Raw genomic sequence first — 20,856 nt, forward strand, 5'->3', positions numbered from 1 at the left:
TAGAATTTTATTGAGGGTTTTCCTTTTGAATCCGAAGTGAAGAATCCAAATCTGGGCTTAGATTTTTCTTCAGTCAGCTTAAATGCATAGTAGCCTTTAATCTTGACTTTGTCAATGTAGTATGCTGGGAAGGGAAACAAAAAAAAGGAAACAAAGCCAAATGTTACTTAAACCTTGTGTGACCTACAGACTTCCTGGTATAGAAACAAAGCCAAATGTTACTAAAACCTTGTGTGACCTACAGACTTCCTGGTATTGAGTAGAGATTTCAAGTTATAAATTTAGAAAAGTGTAATTGCATCATAAAATGTTTATTTGCACTTACTGCTCCTAATAATACTCAGCTGTCCAGTAGAAAGAGTAAAAAAGAGTGTTTAAAGAAAAAAAAATCATTTGGAAATTTTTTGGACCTACTCTGAAAGCTGGATTTGTACAGGGTTAGAGCTTGAAGATCGATTTTTCTGGGAAAAGTCAAATAGTGCTCTTTACTGAGCCCAGCTGCGGTGACTCAAGGGGAGCATCTGTGCCATGAGAGGAGCTCTTTGAAAATTCCTGCACTGCTCCGAGCCCAGCTGCTCAGCCTCGCAGCACGCGTGACTGCACGTTTTACTGCTGCACCCCAGTGTCATGTGAAAATATTTTAATGAAATCATACGTAGCGGTTCTTGGTGAGTAAACATCTCTCCAATTCATGTGTCTCTGCAGAGAGCAGAGTCGGGGATGTGGCCCAGATTAAGGAAGATCGTTGTAAATTGGGGTTATCTTTTTGTGAGTACTGAAGTGTCATGCTATCTGAAAATTCAAATGGGAATACTGTGATGATGTGCCCTTTAAACAACCTTTTCCTTTAATAACTTGTTCTTTTGTTTGCAGTGTGAAATTAGCGTGGAAAATAAATCAGCAAATGCTCATTAGGCCAATTGAAAAAGCTGTGCACCAGAGGGGGAACATTCAGTTACGTTTTGGTGTCTAAAAGTAATCTGAAGCCATGTTTAGCCATGAGTCAGACCTTTCTCATTTTTTACATATCTTGCCCCTAGAGAGGAGAAACCAGGATACCTAGACTACATCTGGGGACATGTGCCTCAGAAGACATCCCATGTCCTGGTCAGGGAACTCACTGGTGCTCACCAGTAGGGAGCAGTGCGTGCAGGGATGTATTGTACGTCTCGTTGTGGCTGTGGTTCAGGTACTGGAGCCTGTTCTGTACCCCGTGGCTCACCTTTTAATGTTTGGGTGGAGGAAGGGGGATGAGAGGAGTGAGATCCCTGTAGCATTGCTCATACAAGAAGCTATTGCTGAAGATCATTGCCTTGAACATTTTTGTCCTCTACCTCCATAATTGTTACTCATTTTTCTCTAAAGTGAAGAACTAGATTTCTCTAGGTGCCCGGAAGAAAGCAAGTAGCAGAACAGGAACTAGAGTTTGATTCTCTACTCAACAGCATTTCCATAAAAATCCAGTGACCTGCTGTATTTCTTCTGTATATCCCTGACCTGCTGTATTTCTTCTGTATATCCCTCCAAGTCTTCTTGATCTTGCTTGTGCTTTCCTGTCCAATGTCTAGAGTTCAGCAAGCAGTCAAGGAGGCTCCCACCTCTCTTTGTAGATTAGAAGTCAGAGTTGTCTCTTAGGAGCTGTTGGTCTGATGTGCTATCTCCTACTAACCTCTGAGTAACTGCCCTGCTGTATAGCATGCCTGGATGGCTTCTCCCATGGTTTAAACTGGAAGCAGCTGGGGCTGCGTTTCATATGAGGGGCTGGATGCCATTGCTTTCTGCTGGATCTACCCTGAGCATGACTGCAGGAACAGGCCCCTCACGGGGCTGAATGCTGATGGCTGGTTCCTGAATCTATCAGCCAGAAGAGCTCTCTTTGGGGCAAGTCTAAGGTGTTGGCTTAAGGAATGTCTGGGTCTGTGCCATGGAATTGTCTCTGGGGAACTTGAATCTATCATATACTCACCTTTTAAAACTTCTTGTATGTAATTTCCCAAGTAATAATTTCGAAGTTCGTCATTGTCTAAGGACTGGTCATCTATTCCATTCGCGGTGATGTAAATATCGATGTCGCCGTAGGTTCTTTTAATCCACCTGAGAACTTTGCGCACTCCCCAAGGCACCACTGCCAAACGAGAAGGGGAGCTCAGGCAGGTGATATCCTGCAGGAATTGAACGTCACGATCAAATTCATACTGGCTGCCGTTCTGAGGTTCATGAATCACAAATCTGGTGGTGAAATGATTCAGCGCATAGAAGTCAGCTGCACCCTTGATGAGCTGCTTTTCCTCACTTGTGAAAGATGGCAACAGAGAGTACGAGAGGCCTTTTCTGTTTTTAAAGCCAATGTATTCCCGCATAGTAGCTGGGTAGTCCCCTGTCTTAAATATGGGATCGGCAAACCAGCCTATTTCAAACTCAAGAAATCTGTTGGCGGCTTTCGAATGAGATTCAAAGTAGGGGTTGGCAGGCTCAGCCCAGTCGGAATGCAGGGACAGGGACACTTTGCCATGCTGAAAGGGCCGGTACTGCTCGTCGTATATTCTCCAGGCCATGGCATGCGCTATCAATAAATTGTGTGCTGCCCAGTACGTATCATTGCTACTCCTATTATAGACATCGCTTAGCCGGTTGGGCTCATTTATTGTAATCCAAAGTTTAACCAAATCGCCAAGTTCCCGAAAACATAAAGCTGCGTAATCTTGAAAAGCGTAGGCAGTAGACTGGTTCAGCCACCCTCCTGTCTGCAGCAAAGGACCTGGCAGGCCCAAGTAGGCATGAGTTGGATAATATAAAGTGACCATGGATTGAATATTGAGTTTCAGTACTTCGGTAATCACGCATCTGTAATACCTAAGAACTTGCCTGTTGACCACTGACAAATCTCCATTGGGTAAAATTAGTGACCAGTCAAGTGCAAATCTGTAATGAGTGACTTTCATTTTTTCCAGGAGGTCAAGTTGCCTTCTAATACTGACAAAATCCGTGCACTGTGCTGGTCGGGTTTTTAGCTTCACGCCTTTAACTTTGTGCAGGAGCCCGTCTCCCGTGATGTTCCAGAGATACAGGCTGGAATCGCAGAACTGCGGTGAGGAAGCCACGGATTCTGCCTGTAAAAGAAAAACAGTATGTTACAACAGGGTTTAATCAAATGAATGCATGCTTGTAGTCTGTATTTCTGCCTGTGTTTGGCTGTAAAATTAGTCCTGGATGTCAGGAGGTCCCACTTAGATGCTCTGAGGAGAAGAGGATAACCAACTCCCCTGTATGGGCTTTGTGCGAGTGGTTGTCTTGCCTGTTCTGTTCCTACACACTGGCATTTGTCCTGCTACCAGCCTATGCAACGTACATTTCCACAAAGACCTATCTCCCTGATCGAGTTCACTCTGTGGTCATGCAAACAGCAGCCCTCAGGCAGCTGGCACGAGGGCCGCGCAGTAAGAACAAGCACAGGCAGGTGTGAGCAGGCACAGATTATTTTGTCACTGCTGCTGCAATCAACCTTGTGTAACTGGCATAGTGTTCCCTGGTCTTACCAACAGTCCTTCTGCCTATGCAAATGTCTGATGCACACATCTTGTAGTGGTTATTATTAATTGTAAATTTACTATTTTCTGCTACTTAACAAAGTTACCATAGGATGTATCCTGTGTAGCACAGGATTTTTTTTTTAATATTCCAATTTTTTATAACACTGTTTATAGGATCTAGAATACACTATAGTGAAGCTTAAAATATTTAATCTGGTTTTGTTGTGCGTCTTTTTTAAGAAAATGACTTTTCTGTGCTGTGTATTTCCTCAGAACAATTAACAAAAGAGATAGAAGCTTTACCTTTTTTTTCCTATTGTTGTCAGTGAATAGATTAAATTATGGAGTTTTGCTGGTTTGGGGGGAGTTTTTTTGGTTTGGGTTTGTTTTTTTTTTAAAGGCCAATGTTGGTCGTTGGATTATCTGTATGCGATGACAAAAAGAGGATCCCAACACTGGCCATACATATAGTCATCATATCTACCACATTTGAAGTAGAAATAGACAGAGTCAGAATCAGTTTGGAAAAAAGGTGGTATCATCTATTTTCAAATGTGAGCTCAGATGGTAAAAGCTATATGTGCTGATGTTGGTTATCTTCGCCTGTGTTATAAGTCTTTTTAAAGAACAGCTTGTTACGTGCCTATGGAAATGGCACTTAGAGCCAAGATTAATGCAGGAATCTTTCTGCCTTGTTCAGTAGCTTTAGATGAGAGCACAAGCCTGCAAGTTGCTCTGCTGCCTCCAGCATAGCCACCTTGTCCCTGCTCTGTGCCACCCTCTCTGTCACACTGTCATAGGCATCTCTGGATTGGGAAACTCCCCTGGTTGAAAAGTAACCCAGGAACAATTGGTTGGGGTCAACCTCTTGGTCTGAAATTTCCTGGTCTGCTGTGCTAGTTGGAGACGTGACCAGAGGGAAGGCAAAGCAGGACTGGCCTTGGAAGGGTCTGCTGCTACAGGAGCACACAAGCACTCTGTGACTAGCTCATCTGAAAACCTGTAAAGTAGATAAAGTAGATAAAGTAATAGAACCTATGCAATTATGAGTAGGCTTAACTTCTGTCTGCAGCGTGCACTGAGATTCCTGAACACAAGGTGCCATATACAGTCATTTATTCACAAGGTAAAGTTGTAATCATTCTGCCTCCAGTGGTTTTCCCAATGTTTTATGCTTACCTTGAGAACAGATTCGGTGATACCCCAGGAGAAGTCACAGGAGAACTGTGCTTGCAAGCTTGGGGTGGCTTCCCGTGGGAAGAATCCATTTTCTTGTATGATTTGTTTAAAATAAAACGCAGATGACTTGGGAATCCTTTCCTTTTCTTCACTTTTGAAATCTATATAAAATAATCCACGCCTGATGTTGTAAGCATGTTGCCATTCAAAGCCATCAAGGAGCGACCAGGCTGTGTAACCAAACACATCTACGTTGTCATATTTAATAGCTGCGTAAGAGAAAGTAACATCCATGAGTCTTATATTTAGCACTCTAACATATATAAGGGATGTTTATGAGAAAAGTCACTTTGAAAATCCTGAGGGTTGTCTCAACACTCATTGGGTTATTGGCCCATTGAATTTATTGCAAAACTGTGTCAGACGTTACACATCTTAGTCTTTATTCATTAAAAGAAAAGTACATCACTAGTTCCTTAAAGCATCCTACAGTAATTTAATTTCTTATTTCTGCTCTGAGAAAACATGCAATATTATGCCACACCAGATTTTAAGTTGCATTTGATTATTTGCAAGTAATACATACCAACAAAATTAGTGAAGCGTGACTAAAAATTAAGGGTGCGACAGCTGATCTAGTTTGTGACTTTGTCTTGAAGCTAAAACTATCTGAAAGACCTCCGCAAACTCTAACGTTTATGAATGTCTGTCCAGCTTCTAAACTGAAAAACTGTATCTGTTGATATGGGACACATGACTTTAGAAGAAGCTAGCTTGATCAGCCCGGAGACTGAAGTGCTTAATTTAGTCACAGGCTGGGTGCAGCACATGCATTTTTCTTTGGCAATCTTAATGTCCCTCCACCTCACAAAAGAGTATACATAAAATCTTTTACATATAATATATGAGAGGGATGACAAAATGACTGCTGTCTCAGATGTGGAACCTGATCCCAGCGGGAAGGGCAGCAGAACTTCCAAAGCAGCTTCTCACTGGACACCAACCAACAACAACATTTGGGCCCCACTTACCGCATGTGCCAGCCATCAGCCTGGAAGAGACAGTCCAAACTCCATGGTCAGTCACGTTAGCTGCCTGTCCCCAGCTTTAAGCTAGGAAATAACGCAGGATAATTCCTCACGTTAACCTTATATGGGCTGGAATATCAAGGGCAAAGCAGTGACTGAGTGGGCTTCCTGGGGATTTTGGCACAGACAGACGGACAGCTGTATTTTACCTGTAGTCCATCCAGAGTAAGCCAAGGAACAAAGAGGAAGTACTCTGATTTAAGGCTCTATTCTTGCCCAACATTCCTCTGCATTATTTTCTCAAGACATTTCACTTAGCATAATTTTGTGTTTCCACTGAACTTCTTTGCCTTAGTCACGCTATGCTGCAACTTTAGCAGGAGGTGGTTTTGCACTGTGCTTGCATTCGTGCGGCAGAGTAAGAAGGTACCCAGGGGTACCGTTACGCACAATATTTTACTAGCTGAATAAACTGGAAAGTCCAAGAGCTTGCAATATAAGTATATGAGAAGCTGATAGACAAGGCCAGAATACTGATAGGGAGATGAGGTAATGTCACAAAGCATTACAGTGGCATGTATTTTCAAGAAAAGCAACTTTTAAATATTAGGGAAACCATGGAAGAAAGTACAGAAATGTTGGAAAATATCAACTGGGAAGCAGAGAGGTGGAGAATGATGGAGAAGATAAAGAGATAGGCCAGAAGGGCCTTGCAAGTAAAGATGAGTACTTCACGTTTGCAGTGAGGAAGGTTGGACAAATAGACATAGACACATAGGGACGGCATAAGTGACAACTGAGAAATAAATATTTTTTTTCCTAGAAGCATACTGAATGAGTGGGGGCTAAGTTTAATTGCCAGAGAAAAAGATACTGTGGTACTCGAGATGGTGCATGCCCAGGTGAGAATTTTTGGCTGTTTAAATGGGTAGGTAAAACCCCGTTATTTTATATATATTTTGTGGCTAGAAGAATAATTAGGTTGGTGATAGGCAAGGATCCTGTGGATCAGCACGGTCTGTGGCATTGCCTGCAGTGACAGTGAAAGGGGAGGGCAGAAACAGGTAAACAGAACTCACTGGACGATAGCATGGGGATGGGAAAGTCCTCCTAAAAACCAAAGGGATGACTCGGGGCAGGAACGAAGGGCCGAAGGTAGAAGATGTCAGGAGTTAATTAAGCTCCCTTTGTAACCAGAGTTGACGTGTACGGAAGGAGATTTCAAGTTTCAGTGCTGGCCGGCATATGCAGGCCACTAAGAAGCTGCAGTTTCAATTGCAGCCTTTTATCCCAGCTGAGGCCGTTCATTGCAACGGTGATGTTGCACATCACATATTTTCATGACTCACAGTGCCGTGAGTTACGGACGTACAGTGCAAAGTTTACAGCACTCTCCTTGAACACAGAAGTAGAGCTCCTTGTAGCTTTCTATGTGCTGTCTTAACAGCCACCATCCAGTTACAATTTAGCCTAAATAAATGATGTTTTGAGGTTAACATGATCTAATTTATTTTGCTGCAAGCAGCAAATTTATACCTGACTTCTCTGTAAGTAAAAAGATGAAGATATGTTCCAAATATTATTCCTGATCAGACCAATTAAAGTTTGCTTCACAAAAACCCTATTAGTTAAGAAAAAATCCTGTATTTTGTGGCAGAAGTTGAAGTATCTGCATACAGGAAAATTTAGATGACGATTCCTGAAAGGCAGTTACTCACTGAACAATGACAAGTATTTCAGAAGTGTGAATCCATGGATGGTTATTACAGCCAAGTCTGCTCTAGAGGTTTCAAAAAAAGAACATGCTATGGATTTTCTTATGTACATGTCCAGAAATCTACCTGTTGCAAAACTTCAGATCCAGGCATGCATCTAGACTTTGCTGATATGTCACTGCAGTATTTAAAATATCATAAACCATATACTGGAAAATCTCGAAAAGGCAGGACATACTGTGTAGTTGCACTATGTGAAGATTACAATTTGAAGCAACTTTAAATATATCTGGATAGTCTTCATTTGCAGCTTAATTACATTTGTTGGTGATACGGTACTTCCTGACTTGGTGTCACAGTACACGAATACTTGTGTTTTCCCTTTTCTGAGGACAAGAAAGGGTTTTTTTAAAGGGATCCAAGCCATCCCATGACTGCAGTGTGCCATCAGCAGAGGGGCAGCCTGACGGAAGGATAGCTCTCGGGACCAGCAGCCATCCCTCTCCCAGCACCAAACCTACAAACTGGGCAAGGAGGAAAGGAAATACTGTTTTTTTCAGAGATGTTAAACACTAGAAGGGTTTATATTTCATACAAAATTAAATCTTTTGCCTTCAGAGAGCACCCCTGTACATTGGCTTTATGAAGGGCAAATAGCAAGATTAAAGGTGTGTCTTTAAAAGACATTATCTCTGTTTGGCATGCAATAGTCCCGGCCCTTCTCCTGCTGATTTCCTCTGTGCATTTTGCATTGGAGTAGAACCCCAGTATTGGGGCAATCGACAGCTTGTAGTCACTGTCTTGTTTTCCTGCTGTCAAGGTGTGTCACTGCCCAAAGGTTTAACAGTTGGACTGCCAGCAGTGCAAAGTGATATCCAATACATTGATTTTCATTAATTTCGCACTCAGTTTTGCACTTTCTTAGTTTTAAAAGCGAACATAGATGTTGGACTTCAGCTTTCTGAGACAGAGACTACGTTTTTCTTCTGTGTTTCTACAACACCTAGCACCAGTAGATCCTGATCCATGACTTCTACCCATGCAGTATAAATAATTAATAATTAACTTAGTTACCATTATCTCTTTAAAAAAAAATAAAAAAAATGAAATCATCACAGACCTAAATATCAAATGATCTTAAAAAGCTCTCAAAAAGTCTAACAACTAACTTGTGTACAAACCTTGTAAAACCTTATTAATGAAGTTTTTCATCATGTAGATGGCTGTGGTGTCATCTGTTTGCACGTGACTGTCAGTGAACCAGCCATTCTCTGCAATCAAGATTCGAGGACTGTTGTATTCCAGTTTAATCCAGTTCAGTACTTCCCTCAAGTTGAGTGACAAATTTTGTCCCATTTTTGGTAGAGTGTTTGGAGGTTTGAAGTTATTTGGACCAAAGGAAAATGCAAAGAAGTCAGCTGTTCCCTTTATGTAGTTTTTCTCATCCTCAGTAAAGCGTGGCAAAAAAGAGAATTCATTTTTCAGTTCTTCAGGATAATCACCATCCCCATGGATGGGTTTAGCAAACCATCCGAGTACTCTCTCCATAGACTGCTGACATTTAAAAATGTCCAAAGCATCTTCTGATTTGTTAGGTTCGATCCAGTGGGATCCCAGTACTATGGACATCATCCCCTTCTGAGATGGCTGAAAGTTGTTTTTGTAGTTATGCCAAACTTTTGCATGAGCCTGATGAGAGAAAAACGGCATTAGTTTGTAACTCTTTAATAAACCTCTGTGTGTGCCGGCAGCTAGACAGGTAGCTGCATCTGATTCATTGCAGACTTTGATGGAAATATTAACAAACAGTTAAGGCATGCTAATTACCCTCCACAGCGGTAACGGGCAATTACTGTTACGCTGCAAGGTGCCTCAAGATGATGGTAACGCTCAATATCTCATGTGCACTGTTTTTATAATTGTGGCTTTTTGCTTTTTAACATAGGTCTAAATTTCACGAGAGATCCCAGCAGGAGTGTGAAGAGCTGTTACATGGACACTTTGGGACTGAATAGTTCTTAATGGTGGGATTTGGATTCTGTGATCTAGAAAGTCCCATTTAGGTCTCTCCTTGTCAAACAGTGATAGCTGGTACAGTTAAAATTTAAAACCATCTATACAATTATTCCATAAATTCTGCATCTCTGAAGATTTCTCCTTTGTTGTCTCTTCTACTAACTGCTCTGTGCTATGGGGGTTACCTGGAGTTACTCTGCTTGAGAGACTCCAGCACAGAGCCACAAAGATGATGAAGGGAGTGGAACATCTCCCTTATGAGGAAAGGCTGAAGGAGCTGGGTCTCTTTAGCTTGGAGAGGAGGAGGCTGAGGGGTGACCTCATTAGTGTTTATAAATATGTCAAGGGTGAGTGTCAGGAGGACGGAGCCAGGCTCTTTCCAGTGATGTCCAATGACAGGACAAGGGGCAATGGGTACAAGCTAGAACATAGGAGGTTCCACAAAAATATTAGGAAACACTTTTTCCCTGTGGGAGTGACAGAGCACTGGCACAGGCTGCCCAGGGAGGTTGTGGAGTCTCTTTCTCTGGAGACATTCAAAACCCACCCGGACACGTTCCTGTGTGACCTACTGTAGGTGATCCTGCTCTGGCAGGGGGGCTGGACTAGATGATCTTTTGAGGTACCTTCCAAGCCCTGACACTCCATGATTCTGCAATGGAACCATGCCCACCCCATCCCTCTTCTTGGGATACACTTCCATTTGAGTTTGGCCTAATCACATGAATAAGTGTTCAACTTTTTGGTATTTGCACAATCCCTAAATGTAAAAACTTGGAGAAAGGGTTCAGCTGCAAACTTTGAACCCAAATGCCAAGTTTCATAGTTTTTGTATCAGAATTTTGATCCGGGATTTAGTTAATTTCTTCTTTGAAGCTGCTATAATAATGATTTTTTTCTGACAACACATGCAACAGCACAGAATGAAGCTTACTTATTTTAAGTAGAGATCAATGACACTGTAGTTTTAAAGGGAAATTTAGCAGAAGTATCTCATAAGATCTATCGGATATGGCATGTTTTAGTATTCATAATAGGCCAAATATCAACTGCCCTCAGATAGAAGTTTTCCTATTTGTGTTAGTGACAATGAAAGTGTATCTTTTACACATCTTGATTCCATTTTTCTGATTAGCATCATGTTTTAAAAAGCTTAACGTTGTCACACCCCAGAAGTGCCTTCGAAATGTCATGTTATTACTTAAAGAAGAGAATACAGCAGTCAAAATTTAGACCAAAAAAAAATACATAGGAGACTGAGGAACCATGAGCATTGTCAGAGTCACATAGGAGAAGGATAGAGCTCAGGTGTCAGAGAAGGGTGACTCTGGATTGCAGCATGAATCACACCAGAGGATCTGACACCGGGGAGGGAAACTGAACTCTCGTGGCTGAAGAGTTGTCAAGTAACTCGGCGTTTACCTTATTCCTGAAATGTGGCTCTACACTCTTAAGCTGGAAAGAAAATAACTATTTGCACCCAGAAAAAAACATTGAGGTGCATTATGAAATGTTTAGAGTGCCAAGTTAGACTGACATCACTACCAAGTCAAATAGCATTGCTTACCTTTGACAATAATTTTGGTTAATTTATCTAGAAACACACAGCCTTGACAGTTTAAAAAAACAAAATACCTAATGCCAGGTAGATATTTGGCTAAGTTAGGGAGTAATGAAGAACTACAGTTTGTGAAATTTTGTGTATCAGTTGTTTATGGTGTCTAAGGTCACACTCGTAACATTTGTTCAAGGTCTGTCTTTGAAAATACTGATAAAGTAACATTAACCTTTGAAATACAGGTTCTGTAGGTGAAGCGGGAAGTCAGCAAAATTGTACTCATGAGGCAAACTGCAAGATACAGTTAAAATATTATAAAATTTCTTACCAGTTTCATCAGAAAATGTAAATGGCCAGTGCCATCCCCTCATCCTCACCAGCCTTTCCCACAGGCCTACCCCAGGACGGGGCCAGGTTTACTTTGTTCTTTGTCTCTACTGATTTCTCACCTGTTCAGTATTTTTTATCCCAGACACAGGCTACCAACACCATTGGTTAATGAAAAGTATATGGCTGCATTGGCTGAACAAGAAAAACCCTGCTGAAGTCAGCTGTATTGTGCACAACACCAAGTGGCATGACAAGAGCACAGGTAAATCTTAGCACTCACACATTTCTAGGTGAAGTGGAGAAAGACAAAAAAAAGCTAATAAAAATGCAATATTGACAGGGAAAAGACAATCAAGGACAACTCACAGTACACATACGCATTTTCTAGAGCTTGATTAGAAGAAAGTAAAGTTACTATTAAAAATATTGTCTATAGCGGAGAATTCAGCCACAGGTACAATTCTACAAGGGTAGACCTAAAGTAGAAATAAGCACATTTAATATGAGTCAAGACAGGATCCTCACACACAAATTCATATGTGCAACTGACGTCTCACTGAGGATTAGCTATTAAAAAAAAAAAGTCTCTTGTCTATAGTGAGGGGTTTTGCAGATATAGTAGAGACAATAGTGTTTGCTTGCCTATAGTTCTGTTTTGAGTTGTTAATTATCTGCAAGGCAGCTTAACATTCTCAGATGGAAGGTGTTCGCTAAGTGCTATTGTTGATGGAACAAACTAATTAATATAATTTGTTTCGTAAGACCACATAAGAAATAAACATCAATTTAAAAACTGTATCATACATCAGTTTGGCTATTTTGAGTAAATCTTGACTAATCTTTTTCCCAGTTAGAGTTTAATCCCTAATCGTTCCCTTGTTAGATCAAGGACAAATGTCAAGGCTAAGTACACAGTGAAAGCAGAATCAATATTGCGTATTTATTCTAGATACGTATGACACATTAATTTCAGCATAATTTCCTTGTATTAATATAGAAATTATTCCATAGACTTGAAAGTCACAGCGAGTGCTGAGTCCATTGGTATTAACCCTGTAAAAAGGCTAGATAAGTCAATTTAATAAAATCAAGGTGACAGTATTGTTCTCCTCTCTTCCTGAAATATTCTCATACTCCTTCAAACCCTGATTCTGTAACTTATGTATGTACACAAAGAGTTCACTATTGAAAGAACAATGCTTTCAAATTCACAAGATGTTAAAGTCAAGCAATTTTCCTTGAATGTCTCAGCAATGAGCACAAAACAGTGACAGTGGTATATGGAGTTATTTTAGTGTGCTATAGAGCAAAACTAGAATTTAAAAAATGCTAATAAAATTATTCTGGCTTTGTGTTTAATCAGTTGGGTTTTAAACCATGATGAGCTAGAATACAGAGTCTGATGATGATGGTGTTAAATATCACTTTAGAAGAAGGGCAGGCGTGTGTGGCTTATCTGGAGCGTTTATTTCATTCTGGTCTATGCTAAAGATGCCACCTAGTCAATAGAGCTAAACCCCTTGCAAACTGACTCTGAAGCTCAATCCTTGTGAAGGAAAAAAAGGCTGTCAAGTTGTAGGCAGCTAATTTTCTAAGAGGGTGGTTTTAAGGACTGAGGCTTTACTATCGTATTTGTTTCATGGTAACTGTCTTGCATGTGGATTGTGTTTTTCTTAATGACTTCCGAGAAGTGTAAGAAAGCTAACCTTAAAATAACAAATCATACAAAAAAGTGTTAAATTTTACATCATCACTGATGGCCACTACTGTTTGAAAAATCTTCCATAAGGACATTTACAACCATAGACAATTGGGCACCGGTGTAGCTTCATCTTTCTAGATTCTGAGAAAAGGAAGGCCCTTTGGAGGAAGGGAAGGAAGTGTCTGGTTGGATGTATGGATAAGAATCATGCCCCATTCACTCAGTAGAAATTTTTTTGTAAGGAGAGTCAATTATGGAATTTCTCTGGGACATGCTCATCGAAATATCCCAAAGGCAGAAGTGTCTACAAAGAAGTCCTAGCACAGTGAGAGCTACCAAAGAGCTGATCTGTGATGGATTTATATGAAGACACTTTATCTGAAAGTGAATTTAGTGCCTTTTCCCAGGATGTGATATGAAGGTGTGTCCATGAAAAGAATTTTTAGGGAGACCTTACTCTGACAGTTTTCTGCTGGGCTTTTCTGCCAGAAGGAAAGGAGTGAATGAAATCTAACAAGAGAAAAATAATAATAATTAAAAAAAAGCCCCTTTCTGTCTGTTAGGTAGCAAAGGCAGAACTGCCCAGAGGGCACTGATAAAGAAGATAAAAAGAAGAAAGCTTGGTCTGCATTTTGTCATCTTTAAAAACCTAAACCTAAGTATAAAAGAACATAACGAAATCCAGAGAGAATGGTAATAATATATCAGGTATAGATCTCATTTAGCTTTAGCCACAATGATTCATCTGCTTTATATTTTCTTGCTTCATGTCAGATTTATTTACTGTTGAATCAAAGAAATCCATCTAATGTTTCTGTGTGCAATTTTTTTTCTTCTCTCCCTCAGTATGACAGCTGCTTCAGGAGCAAGCTCATAGTTTTTGTAGTTTTTGTATCTTACTGACGTGTCTTTCAAATGTTGCATGGCAAGTAACATGCCATCATTGAGTGTTTTCTGATGTTGCTTTTGTGAATTATAGTCTCCTTTAATGAAGAGAAACACTTTTGATGGTCACTTGTCATCTGCCATAAGATGCCACATGCTCCTCGTGTTAATGGTAACGATTATGCAATTGAATAGTGATTTATTTAAGCAAACCACCTACCACTTTATAATTGATAAGTATCAAACTTCAAATTTCCTATTAATTTCCACAGAAGAGGTATCAGGTCCTTTAAAATGATCAGTAGCAATTATTACCCTCTGTGTATGAACAGCACATGTAGGAACATGCAAATATGGTTTTTAAATTGAAATTTTGAGTTCTTCTGTGGATGATTTTCCCCATGTGGAGCCCCTAAGCACCCTGCTCAGCAGCCTTTGCTTATGCCTCCACTAGCTCTCTTTATGGGCAAAGCCCATGTAGAAAGCAGGACTGTTTCTTAAGTAGATATATCTGGGGCATCCCCTTAAAAGGATGCAAGGCACAACAGGAAAGCACAGGTAGTAGATGATACAGCATCTGCCATGCTTTGTGTTAGCTAACACCATAGGGCTCTGGGGCTTGATGAAGATCAATTCTACTCTTGCTGAAAAGCTTTAATAAGATTGTTATCTACCTAATTACCTACCTGAATCCATTCGCAGAAGCAGATAATTTTCTAATCTGTTTGAAAATGCATGCACTTTTTCCTTATGCCAGAAAATTACTTGAATTTCAAGGTGTTGAATTCCTTTAGTCTAATAACAGCGATATTTTAAAATTAAGAGAAATTCCTTTAGTCTAATAACAGTGATATTTTAAAATTAAGAGAAATCTCTTCAGCCCTCTTCTAGAGACACAAAAACCTCCAGCTACTTTCAAACTGTTCTTACAATAATCCAAAGTCCAAAAAACCAGAGGTTTCTGGTTTGTTATATTGCTTTAGTGATTCTATGAAACTTAGTTTCAGTTTATGATTGATATATTACATAAAAGCACTCCTTTATATAAAGGGTGATTAGTTCTCACAAAATCCCAACTGCAGCAGTGCACTGGTAAATGAAACTAAAAGTAGGACTCATAGCAGAGCCTTGTTCAGGTTCTCCAACGGTACTTAAAAAAGGCTAGAGAATGATTATGCAGCAATTTGCTTCCATTCCATCTCCAACACCAAACATCAAAATCCAGTTCCCCAAATACATTACTACAAATCCCAGATTCTTCATGAAGACCTAAAATCTTCAGAAAGTTTACAGCACCACAGGAGACAACTGCTAATTCATTAGGTAATGTTCATGGGGCTGTAAAAAAGATTCATCATGAAAATAATTTCTGCCCAATAACAATAAAATATTAATAAATGGATGATGTGTTGCTGAAAGCCTCATTAACTCTTTCACTGCTGTGATTTACTTTATACACAGAATCACAGACTTTTTTAAACTAAATGAACTATCAAACTAAGTCTGAGAGTTAAACAATATTGGCCAAGGAATTTAGGTCAGTAATTTGTATATCAGACTCAGCTACGCTTGGCTACCTGGAACACCCTTTTGATTCCTCAGCAGAGGGATTGGTCCTTATATGCTGTGGGTTGCTTACACCAATTTTACGGAGTGGGAAAATGCAAAGACTGCCTAGTTGGTACCCCAGATTTGCTTGTGCCACTCAGAAATGCAGGCAAGCAACACTGCACAATTAGGTTGTATCTTTTACAAGCATTATATCACATATATTTTATATGCTACTTGAAAATAAAAAGCATTGAGCGTCAGTTCCCTTTGAGATGCTTCTCACATCTCCATAGTTAAATTATTCTTGTGTCAAGTCAGAAATCAGTGACTCAGGATGTTCAATCACTTTTCTATGTCTAAACTTCTACTGACTGCAGTGTAGATTTTCTGAAAAAGGAGGTTCTGCAGGTTCAAGCCCAGAAGCAAATACAAGAAACAGAAATGGTCAGTTGCAGAACATTTTTAATTATTCTGGCAATTTATTTTTTCTCACATGCATACTTCTTTCTGTAGGACAAATACATTCGGATTAATTTGTTAACTACATTTATAAGGTATGGTTGGTAGCAGAAAAGAATTTCTCTGTGACAGCTTGGAATAGTCTGAGCAGGGAGGATTATACTAGCTGCTCTACCCGACACAGGACAGTGAGCTGCTCTGTAAAGTACTTTGTGTGCTACAGATGCAAAAAATGCTGTATTGATATTTTCAATTCTTATCTTAAACTGCTGTTATTGGAAATTGTTTTACATTATAGCAAAAGAAAATACAAATATAAACTCCTATGCATTGGAAGTAGCTACTCTACAGAATTAAATTAGTAATCAATCAGAGGAGATGCTGTGAACTCTGTAATGCTGTTGAGAATACCAGAAACATCTGTGCTTTTTCCTTTAAAAATACAATCAACCTCAGACATCTCTTTTTGCCCTTCCCAAAGAAAGAATACCATGACCTTAGTACCCAGAAATGAAGCTACTGAAGCTATTGATCATGGGAACAAGACTTCTGGTTGTGTAATTCTGTAGAAGACAGCTAGTAAATAAGTCTGATGTAAATATTAAAATGCTGAAAATATAATGGAAGCAATGTAACTCTGAAACTCTCAAATACTGAAGAGGACATTTGTTTTCTTCCAAATCCAACAATTGCTGCTCTGTTTAGTAATTAACATTTTGCAATATGATCTTACTAAACTAGAAGTTAGGCTCTGTAAGTACAAAACTATATATATTTGGTATAGGCTAGAACTTTGTATATACATACTCTATGGCTAGTAGAATTGATCCAATATGCAAATACAAATAAATTTTACTTTAAACTAACAGAAGAGTTATTTCAGTGCAGCTGAATGAATGGTCATATCAGTGTACTTAAATGGAAAAAATAAAGAAGGAAAATCACACTCTTCAATAGCCAAATTTTGTAAGCAAAACCTAATCTAAATTAAAAAATAACTGAGCACTTTAAAACAAAGAACCGAGTCTCCTTTTTGTACAACAATTAAATCAACAAGGGGATAAAAAAAAGGACTGCCTTAGCTAAGGGTCATTTCTTGATGTTTGCACATTACTTGATTAATTTTTTTTAAACATTCATTACGTGACTGCTTCTCCCCTTCACTTCCCACAGCAGCGCAAGATCAGTTTGTAGAACCTTACTATACCATACCTTGATCAAATTGTGTCCTACGGAGTAGACGGTTGTTATTTTCCCTCTCTCTCCAGGAGCATGAATGCCTGTGCCATACCCATGCCAAGCAACTAAATACGGATTGTGGATTGTAATCCAATATTTAACACGATCCCCAAAGGTCTGGAAGCAAAAGGTGGCATAATCATTGAAGATATCAATTACTGATTCATTTTTCCATCCCCCATATTCTTCTTGCAGCATCAAGGGCAGATCCCAGTGGTACAGCGTAACCATGGGGTCAATATTTCTGTAGAGTAGAGAGTCAATAAGAGAGTTATAATACTGGAGTCCTTTTTCATTGGGAGCTGTTACCACTCCAGTGGGAAAAAGCCTTGACCATGAAATTGAAAACTGGTAGAAAGTAACTCCCAAAAAATCCAGAGCAGACATATCTTTGTCCAACAAGGTGTAACTGTCACTGGAAGCGTCTATGCTGTCACCATCCCTGAGCTCTGAGTGGATGAAGTGGTCCCAGATAGAGGAGCCTTTCCCGTCCTTCCTCCAGCTGCCTTCCACCTGGAACGCCCCGGTCCCTACACCCCAGAGAAACTCTTTGGGGAAAGTGTCATACAAAAACATCTGTGTTTCACTCACAGGGCTGAAGTGAGGATCCTTTTTCCACACGGAACTTCCCTCTCCGGCAAGCCCAGTAACTATCCTTATGAGAAATAATGTCCAAAAAGCAACAAATCTCTCCAGGCGTCGGCCACACATTATGCCGGTGTTAAAAGTCAGATTTCTCCCACTGACGCTGAAAAAAATCCATTCACTCACTGGAGTCTCTGCTGTGCAGACCGACCTCATCTGCCAAGAACTGCTGGAGTGTCTGACCAAAGCTTCACTAAAAGCTCATGATCATAAAAGCCCTGTCAATGATTAGCCTGAACTGTGAGACCTAGAACAGGTCAGAGAACGGTGTAATTTTTAGGGAGGTGGCCTCCGTATGACCACTGAGACACCTAGCTGGCTTCTTACTACAGGAAAATAGGCTGCCTGAACAATATAAACAGTAGTAATTAGTTTATCATTACCTAAAGCTCAACCATACTAGTGGGAGAATATAGGTGACAGAGGATGCTAAGAAGCTATCACTCCCTTTATACCTTATGCAGCTGTATTTCAAGGAGACATGGCAGAAATATAATCCAGACTACACAGTCTCCAATTAAAAGGTGATTTATCTCATCTGTGTAATTGGATGCCTGGCAGGGCTCAAACATCCTACTTCTGCTGAAAAACTCTCTCTCGACTCGTGGGAAATTTTGTTGTGGACATGAGATATATGTACATCCCACTAACTATACAAAAAATGCAAAACAAGTCAGTATTTCTTTCAAACACATGAAACTGGTTTTCTGTCCTATATAAGTCTGCTGAGCAGCTCTGTGTACAGCAAAAGTACAAAATGAATAGGGGTCTGTTCTAGTCCTTAAGCAATTTTCCTGGATTTCTTCAAATAAACACAATTAGCAAAGATAATTAACCCTGAAAGATGCCATTTCAGTATTGATTAATTTAACAATCTTGGTGTACACAGCTGGGGCATCAGTACAGCAAATATCTTACAGTTATGCAATATAATTTATTTTTTTAACATATTTCAAATGACAGCAAAACCACATGTGTTGAGATACAGTCAATTCACCCAACACAGTAAGATTGATGCCTGCCTTTTATAAAGTGTATTCACACATAGACTACAGTTGCTGAAGAGATCTGCAGAACAAGATAGCAGCATGATAGTAACTTTATACACGAGAAAGAATGGATTTTACATATAAGAAAGGATGCCTGGTTGAATTAGCCCTGCTGGCATGTAGGACATAAAAGTCCAGATGGAGTGCTGTGCTACTGCCACTTTACTGCTCCTGCTATCTATGAGAGCATGTTTGCAGCATTGCATAATGCCATTGAGACATACTTATAGTTTCACAATAAAGCTGATTAATTAATAAAAGATGGAAGAACATTACATACCATTGCATAAAGCTGATTAATTAATAAAAGATGGAAGACACTTTGGGGTGTTTTTTAATGATAAACAACAAAACATCAATGCTTGTTTGTAAGCATTTCCCTGCAGTGCCTTTTCAAGAAACTTTTTCACTATGGATGAAGAAGAAAGCTCCCACTGGTATCTCCTGCATGGCAGATCCTTGCTGGTTATGATAAACAACAAAACATCAATGCTTATTTGTAAGCATTTCCCTGCAGTGCCTTTGCAAGAAACATTTTCACTATGGATGAAGAAGAAAGCTCCCATTGGTATCTCCTGCATGGCAGATCCTTGCTGGCAGGGTAGCCACGCATCTAACACGAGCCTCTCCCACATAACGAGCTCAGCATTCCCTTAACTACCTGAAGTAGCCAATCCAAACTTCTCAGCCAAGATCCTACCTTGGGAAAGAGAGGAGTAGATAGGGACTGTACCAAGTTGGTCTACAGTTATATACTGACATGTTCCTTTTTTATTCTATGGAATAGCATTTTAAAATGCTAATTTGGATAGCTATTGCATGAACATAATCCTTCTACTTTGACATTCAAAAGCTTTGATTGTATGTATTGTCCTTTATGAAAGAAAACCCCAATACAAGTCCTTATGGATACCACTATATTTCTAAAGCACTTAGTTACCATGATTACCAGATTACTCGAGTTCCAAACACCTTTGACAGTTCTGTAGTACCACGGCAGTGTGTCGGGCAAGGTAAAGACAAAAGGCACCTCCCCACTAACCACAGCAGAGTCAGTACCACTGGCGTTTTACTGATGACAATATATTGCATCTGCACAAGGTGTGAAAGGTGCAGCAGAGACTTGTCCTCCCGGATGCTTGACCCGGAGAGTTTTGAATTGTATTTCTTTCCTTATTATTGATATGACTAGGAGGATGCAATAATCAAGGTTGGAAAATATCTCAATGTTCCAGGCCTCTGAATCCAGCTTCTTACTTCGCCGTCATATTTAATTGTTTGGGCTATAATATTACTTGGTAAAGAGGAAGCAATTTAACTGATGAGACTCATATAGTGACTTGAATTTAGAAGGAGGTTTTGATGAGCTGAGAAAAGACTTGGGGAAGCACTGTGACAATTTGGAAGGCAATTAGCACAGAGGAGTGAGATGTGATCAGGGGCTGCTAAGAAGTGAGGGTGCAAAAGGAGGGGGAAGAGGAAGAAATGAATTATTCCACTAGCTCAAGTGGCAGAGTCTGTCCAGGCTCCAACCCTGATGTACTGGGTGGATCTTGGAATGATGCTGCACTGTGGTTTTTCCAGTCTCTGGCCATGCACTTAACTAATCTGGTTTCAGAATAAATCAAGGCTGGGAAAGGCTGAAGTCTCCAGGGCACCGGCCATGACTGTTACGGTAGTTGAGAAGCCTAATGATGATTCAGTTCAATTTCTAGCTATCAATTTTCCTTTTCCATCTTTGCCTCTGCCAAGGCAAGTGATTCAATCTACAAAAACAACTTTTCACATGTCCCTTGAATATGTGTTCTCCTTGTTTTAGGGACTTGGCTTGAAAACCTGCAGAAATGCCAAACATGTTAGCCAAAAAGAGTAGAGTTTTGAATGTATGTCATGTCAGGCTGAGTATCCAAGATAAGACACATTTGTTCTGCCTAGATATGCAAGTGGAGAGAAAAGACCTAAACCCAAAG

The 20,856-nt window shown here is 39.9% G+C and overlaps 1 protein-coding gene across 1 annotated transcript in view; it reads right to left on the minus strand.

The window, feature by feature from the left end:
- Positions 1-17,993, minus strand: part of KLB (klotho beta) — an 18,229-nt gene extending 236 nt beyond the window's left edge. The window contains 6 exon segments of the mRNA XM_009872627.1: positions 1-2; positions 4-124; positions 1,967-3,110; positions 4,710-4,978; positions 8,634-9,141; positions 17,166-17,993. The exon segment at positions 1-2 is cut by the window's left edge and continues 236 nt beyond it. Coding sequence (XP_009870929.1) covers positions 1-2; positions 4-124; positions 1,967-3,110; positions 4,710-4,978; positions 8,634-9,141; positions 17,166-17,993 — 2,872 coding nt within the window.
- Between the last annotated feature and the right edge of the window lie 2,863 nt (positions 17,994-20,856).

Source organism: Apaloderma vittatum, unplaced genomic scaffold (genome assembly GCF_000703405.1).
Source record: "Apaloderma vittatum isolate BGI_N311 unplaced genomic scaffold, ASM70340v1 scaffold17507, whole genome shotgun sequence".
NCBI classification, from domain to species: domain Eukaryota; kingdom Metazoa; phylum Chordata; class Aves; order Trogoniformes; family Trogonidae; genus Apaloderma; species Apaloderma vittatum.